Source organism: Papaver somniferum, chromosome 11 (assembly GCF_003573695.1).
Source record: "Papaver somniferum cultivar HN1 chromosome 11, ASM357369v1, whole genome shotgun sequence".
Taxonomy (NCBI): Eukaryota; Viridiplantae; Streptophyta; class Magnoliopsida; order Ranunculales; family Papaveraceae; genus Papaver; species Papaver somniferum.
The window spans coordinates 54,551,404-54,558,996 of record NC_039368.1 but is presented as its reverse complement, the minus strand read 5'-3'; the positions used below and the strand labels follow the sequence as shown (position 1 = coordinate 54,558,996).

Genomic DNA, 7,593 nt, shown 5'->3' with positions numbered 1-7,593 from the left:
TTGGTGGACCCACTATGTTTACTACAGGTAAAACAGTCCAAGGAGCAGACATAACATAAGTCGCAAATAAACAAGAGGATCACATATACGGAGTCCAACAAATAATAATGATGCCAAAGAAACGCAATCATGAGACGTGGAAGAGAAACGAGACGTGAGAGCTGTAAATCCAAAATACATTTGAAGCAGAGAATCAAAAAATAAAAACCTTTTTATTATATTTCCTTTTATTTACAACGGATTCTCACGTGTGTTGTCAACCAGGAGGGTGTTTGTCGGTCAAACATTGTGCGTGTTTATATAAAAAATGGTTCGGATAGGGTCTTTATAAAGACTCCTTGGTTCTTTTTTCAATCCAAATCTTCTCCTCTCACTCTCTCTCTCTAGAAGAAACCAGAGCAGAATACTGCAAATATGGAGTTGGGTTTAAGCTTAGGAGACACATCAAGACCATTTGGATGCACTACTGATAAAAATCGAAGTAAGATGATGAAAAATAACAAGGGTTTAGGGTTTTGCATGGCTTTAGGAGTCGGTTATAATGGAAGAGATGAAGATGAAGATGAAGAAGAAGAAGGAGATGATGAGAAAAGTTCCGATGAACAAAGAACTGATAATGATAATAATGATAGTGGGAGAAAGGTTTCTTCTGCAGATCCAATTCAGCTTAATCTTCTTCCTTTAGTACCTGTTACTCGTAATCAAACTGGGTTTCCATGGTCATCAGAAAACGGTATAATTACATCGAAATTATCGATTACCTATATATTAAAGTTTCATTTTATTTTCTGATTCACAACTGGTTATATTTAAGATTTTAAGATTATAATTAGTTTTGGATTTTATGTAGGAAATTCAGATGCGGGTTCAAGAGGATTTGATGTTAATCGCATACCAGCGTCTGCGGAGGAACTTGATGATGGTGCTGCAATATCTTCTCCGAATAGTACTGTTTCTTCTTTTCAAATAGATTTCTCCATGTACAGAAATGGAGGAAATAGTAAAAGAGATTCAGAAATTGCTGGGTTAAATGATGGTGATAATGAAAGAACTTCTTCCAGAGCTAGTGATGAGGAAGAAAATGGTTTAGCCAGGAAGAAGCTTAGATTATCTAAAGAACAATCAGCTTTTCTTGAAGAAAGTTTCAAAGAACATAATACTCTGAATCCAGTAAGTTAAAATCTTAGAAAAAAAACTCCGTATGTTCCTTTCTTTCAGACTTGCAATTTGTAACCCTTTTTTTTTAATTATCATTTTGCAGAAACAAAAGGTTGCTCTAGCAAAACAACTTAATCTCAGACCTAGACAAGTTGAAGTCTGGTTTCAAAACAGACGAGCAAGGTATAATTTAATTTCATGGTATTTTATTTATACTTTATTATCGATATTGATTGGATTTGATTAAGGGTTTTTTAATCAAAATTTTACAGAACAAAACTGAAGCAGACGGAGGTTGATTGTGAATATTTAAAGAGGTGTTGTGAAACATTAACTGAAGAAAACAGAAGATTACAAAAAGAATTACAAGAATTAAGAGCTTTGAAAACTTCAAATCCATATTACATGCAACTTCCTGCTACAACTCTTACTATGTGTCCTAGTTGTGAACGTGTTGCTACCACCACCACCAACTCTGGCTCTACAGCAGCAGCAGCAGCAACAGCACCACCCACCACCACAACTACAGCTCCAACAACCGCAACAACTAATATTCAGAATAGTAATCCCTTCTCTCACAAGAAACCTAGGTTTTATCCTTTCTCTCAGCCACATCATGCTTCTGCTGCGTCATAAACAGCTCGGAATGCCTTGTTAATGGTATTTCCTATTGGTCGGGGGTTTTGATTATTAGTTCAAACTTCAAACCAACCAATGGCAGTTTTGTAAATACACCAACTTAATTTTCATCTTCTTTTTGGTGGTTTTCTTTTTTGGTAGTGTTTTATTTTTTGTTCTGTTTGTTTTGTTTGGGTTTTAATGGTGAGAGAACCAGATTTGAAGTTGGGTTTATTTTGCTTCCTTCTGGGCTGTGTGGGAAAGTTAGAATATTTACTGAGATTTTAGAGAGGGGGAAAGATAGAACAGACTGCAGAGAGGATGATAGAACTTTCCTTTCTTTGGGTTATTAGAAAATCTTGACAAATTATTATTGTATTAAATTTTGGAAAAGAAAATATATGAAAAGATTTAATTTTTTTTTAATTACTATGGATGATATTTTTCCTGTTTAGGATTTTCATTAAATTAGTAATCAATGATGAGATCTGTTCCCCTAAATATTTGTTACTCAAGATATGTTATTGTTTAATGTCACGCCATTAGAACAATGAAAGCATGGTTCATGATTTCATGGGCAGCAATCAAATACATTAAAGAAATGTATATGTAGGGGATCTAGGGGACAATAGGGTCATTTCCAGTAGTAATTAGTATTAATATTATTAATTAACCAAATAATTGTCAATCATCATGTGTGCAGAGTATAAAATGGATATATGAAACATCGAACAAGATAAGCACGTGCCAGGAATTTATAGATGGGAAATAGTCTTTGCACATTTTTGTGTATAAGTTTTGATCTTTTTACACTAAATGCGTGAGCAATGACGAAATTTTACCATATGATACGAATTCAGGTTTAAAGTTTGATTGAAGGCTCTTAGATGCTTTGGGAGGTCAAGGCTCAAAAGGCATGTAAATAAATGCCAAGGAATTAGTTTTCGAATAAAGAGAATCTTAATTACAATTGGTACGTTTTAAGGAGTTAATACGAAAGATTGAAACTAGCAACTAGGGTGAGTGTCTAGGGACATTACAATCTCATCCTTCGATTTTATTTTTAAAAAATATACAGGTACGAGGTTTTTGACAAATAACCTAGACATCCGCGAAAGAAAAATTGTAATTATTTTTTATCTAAATCGAAAAAAGAAGCTCAATATCGCATATTATTTTATTCAAATACAAGCAAAAGCTTAAAGTTTTTGATGACTTAGTTTAATGAACGAGATGTCTGAAACTTACCGAGCATTTAGAATTTAATTAGCAAAATTTTGATGTTACGATAAAGAGTAACACCTTGTTTGTTTGCGGCTGAGTCATATGGATCTGAGTGAAATCACCTGACTCATCTGGATCTGACTCACTAAGATCTGAGTCAGAAAATATGTTTGTTTGGTGAGTCAGACCTGACTCAGCTGACTGATTTTTTTTTGGACAGAAAATGCCCTTGTGCACATTTTAAACCATAACATCTACCACTACTAAAACATCACAAATTGTTCCATTGCACTCTAAGAAACTTTCATTTTCGATGGAATTAAACATATTCAACATCACAAAAAAATAAAATCTAAAGATTTAAGTCCTGAAAACATAAAAGAAAGAATAAACCTAAAGGAGACTAACTATCTCATCACGTAAATTTGTCATATATATTTGCTCTTGTATGCCAAACAAACGAGGTGCATTTTCTTCTGTTTCCGCGTCCTCTTCCTCATCCACATGTATTTCGTTCATCTCAAGGGCCTCTTCCTCGTATTGTTTAAACAACCAGTCATCCATTGCATTGTAGCGTAGAAAGTTATGTATTAACATGCAAAACAAAAATACAAGGAAGATCATATTATTTGAACATAGAGTAGCAGTAATCGGTAAAAAAAACAACACATAAATACTATCATTGATATGCAGTTGCATCAAAGGAAACAAGAATCGGTTGCCATAAGATATAGCACATCATCACATGCTCGGGAAGTACATATATATGGAAGTCACAGTGCTATGTTAAACACATCAGGGATCATATCAAGTTAAAAACTCCTTCCAAAATAATATTGATCTACAAGAGAACTGCACAAAACTTGACAAACGCATAGAAATTATAACGCCATACTAACTTCTAAATTTGGGAGGAAAAACAGTAATATTTTCAATACCAGGAAATGTGAGTTTTACGATCAACCTCTAAAAATAGATAATGTGTAATGTTGTCAGTATCCAAAGGAATACAAACAACACCTATCATACGCATGAAATTCACAGCATATTCCAACTAACACCCTAGCTGAGCCAAACAATCCAGTTAGGACCTGACTATAATATCTATATACTTCAAACTCGTTATATAGGTAGAGAATTCCATTACTCTGGTCCTCGTATGCTAAAACAAAAATTACTAGTACTGCTATCCAACTCAAAAGTTCAGATAATACAACTACAGTGGAAGTTTTCTAGTAAAGCAAATCTATGATATTAAACGCATCCTAAGAAGGTATTACCATATTAGAATACCCACAGTGCTCCGGTGAGTCGGTGACATGTTTTTTGTAGCGTTCAATCTGTATACGTTCATTTCAAATGAAAATCATACTGCTGCCAAATCTGTTTTCACTGATCCTATTGTTTATTGTTACGTAATGGCTTATCGTCGAAAGCAGAATGTTTATGCTTTATTTACAAATAGCGGGTTCAGGGCAACGTTTAGTTATTACAATTTCATCAGTTTTATATGATCCAGAGTGATAAAACTAACTTCGCAAATTTTTGTCTACGATTTTTTTATCAGATCCATCAAACCAAAATCCAAACCCATGTTAGTGACAAAGTAACTATGACATCCAACCCTGAACTATTTCTCATTTCACTCTATTGAGACGAGAATGTACTCTTAAGGTTCAACAAAAGATTTCACACTTTCCATACTAGATCGACACTAAAAACAATATCCATAGATAGTATACCACCCAATCACCACCCACCACCACCTCTAATCACCACAAATTACACAAATAACTCATAAGCAAGTATAAAAAAAGGAAAAACAAAATGAAATCCCTAGTTGTATGGTCTAGTATCCTAACTATAAAAAGGAAAAACCTATGTTCTATCATAATTAGCAAGTACAATTATGATTTTCTCCTTGGCATTTTCACAAACACCATCAAATATTTAACCAAAAAATATAAATAAAAACCCATGTTCTAAATCAAATAAAACCCATATGAAAATGAAAGAGCCCATGTTCTAGAAGAAAATATGAATAAAAACCCATGTTCCAAATCACATAAATCCATATGAAAATGAATATGGATGAAAAATTATTATACCTGAAGTTGATGATAATTTTATAAGAAGCTTTTAGATCATTTGAAAAAGATGGAAAGATGAGATGGGAGTGAGGATGGAGATAGGAATTATTGGATTTGTTGAGAGAGATGAAGGAGATATCAATTGAGAATAGATCCAGGGTTTGGTTCCTCATCTCCCATCTCTGCTTCCGACGGAACAAACAAAGAAAAATGAGAGAGGAAATGCAATTTTCTAATATAAAGCGTCGAGGGTATTTTTGTCGATTTAAGCGAGTCAGGGGTTTGAGCATGCGACTCAGCATCATTTCCACGCCTGACTCCATGGAACCCGAGTTAGGGATTAGGATCGACTCAGATACCGAGTCAGGAGTTGTCAAATTTACAAAACAAACAGTCTAACTGCTGACTCGGTGCGAGTCAGGGATTGACTCAGACCCAGACAGCGAATCAGCTGCAAACAAACAAGGTGTAAGTTGATTATTATATAATTAAAGGAAAAAGTAATAATTTATTGAATATTGTAAAACCGACCATTTCTACTGCAATTTGCAAAGATATATTGAAAACGTAAAGAGGATTATGACCTAAATCTAAAAGTCTAACCTCCGGATGATTAATTGTTTTTAAGTAAATCCAATGATTTGTTCCAACATATTTTTTTAGTACTTGTTTACAAAGTGTATAATATTTTGATTTGCTCTTGAGTAAAATATACATTCACGCTGACGACATTAGTTAACTTTAATCTAGTGATAAAATCACGGGTATTTAACAAAGCTATCCAATTAGTTGATAAAACAATGCTTAGCAATCATATATAAAAAGTCAAGATAAACATCGAATGACCGAAGGATATCTAACTTTTAAAAGAATTATGTTAACCCTTTGGCAAAACTACCAAGGATTCTGGGTATAAACTTGTCTCTGTAAATATATTGCTTGCCGACTGACTAATGCGCAACCGTTAGTTATTGCCGACATAACTTGAATATTAGTGCAGTTATCTCTGGAAATATGACGCTTAAATTTTACCATCAGCAGTGCACGGTGAAGCTCCACGTAAGTTTTGTTGAAAGGAATGAAGAACTTAACCATTTAAACATGACATGAATACATCATCGGTTCATCATGCTTAGGCATTTTTTTCCCGAAGTCTCAGCACTTTAACTTATGAAGTCGGTAAAGCAACTCCAAAATGACCATTTCTTGTAAATAACCCGTCTATATCTCTTTTCCAATTAAATTGTAGGGAACTAATCAATACTACGGAAGCAGAGCATATTTCAAAGTTCAAACGTATGTAGATATTTCTTAACTATAGACTAATGTTTTTGTACATTTGAATTACTAAGGGAATTGTTTGTAAGCTAACAGTTATATTTTTCCACTGAGAAAGGGAAACCGAGCATGGTCTGACGATGATGATTAGAAATATACTACTATAAAAAAACAAGGATATACTCTTACGTAGATGAGCATATATATATATATATGACCTCCAGACCAGTAGGGGCAAACTCCATCTTCAGTACGCAAAGTGAAATGATTGGAGATATTGAAAGGGTAAACTCTTGAAAATATCATTTATTAGCAAAAGCAAACAAAAAAATTAATCTTAAAAAAAAATAAGGTTAGTTTGGATTTAAGTCGAACGGATTAAGCTGATTTGAAAGACAAATCAACCTTATTTATCTTGGCTTTTCTATAAGTGGAGGGAGGTTGATACTGATAGAGATCAGGAAATCTTCTTAATATCTTCTTTCTCATAAATCCACTATTACGTACTATTCGGATGACATGATCCTAACCAAAGCAATTTAAGAATATATTTCCTTCCTTGTCTTGAGAAGACCTGATTAGTGCAAAATGTCATTTGACAAGAAAAACAAGAGCGCGATGATGATGCGAGAAAGAGAAAACAGATTGATACTTGGATTAAGGATCCATGAAACATGCTGCTTTTCAGTTGGTCACTTGGTTGGGTTGTGACATCACGTACAAATACAACTTCTTTTCTTAATATTATTCTTATTGGATTGCTTAAACATCTCCACTAATTGTTCTTCAAATACACTTGGTTTGTCTCTGCCTGCCTTTCTTTCTTTCTTCTTTAGTGAGTGAATGAGAAGGAAAGAAAGAGGTGTAGAGAATAGATAGCAGATATAATTATGGCTCCACCTAATAAGCCAATGGATGAGAATTTGACAGTCTTTTGTGTTTGATGATTGCTGTTGTCTGGTTAGTAGTACTACTAGGTTGTTGGTCCCCTCCTTTCATCCAATCTTGGGGCGGGTTTCCTGGAGCCATATATGCTCTTTGATACGGCCATGTGAAATATTGCCGATACAGTTCTAATGATGTTCATGTTTGTTTGTTTGTTTTTAGTAACAAAATTGACGGGTTAGGGAAATGGGAGGGGACAAATTACCCGCTAAGAAGTTGTAATTTACACGAGAATCGACACTCAGAGCAACTGCAATGGACGACTAAACCCAAATTTTTT

General features: G+C 34.1%; 1 protein-coding gene across 2 annotated transcripts; it reads left to right on the top strand.

Moving 5' to 3' along the window:
* The first annotated feature begins 350 nt into the window (after positions 1-350).
* LOC113323250 (homeobox-leucine zipper protein HOX11-like) lies at positions 351-2,202 on the top strand. 2 transcript variants are annotated; one of them, XM_026571534.1, is made up of 4 exons: positions 351-733; positions 860-1,170; positions 1,262-1,341; positions 1,431-2,202. In XM_026571534.1, exons 1-4 carry the CDS (start codon positions 415-417, stop codon positions 1,792-1,794), a joined length of 1,074 nt encoding a protein of 357 aa, XP_026427319.1. In that variant the 5' UTR covers positions 351-414; the 3' UTR covers positions 1,795-2,202. The 2 variants fall into 2 exon arrangements, with proteins under 2 accessions (XP_026427319.1, XP_026427318.1); XM_026571533.1 differs by having other exon boundaries at positions 851-1,170.
* Positions 2,203-7,593: the final 5,391 nt, after the last annotated feature.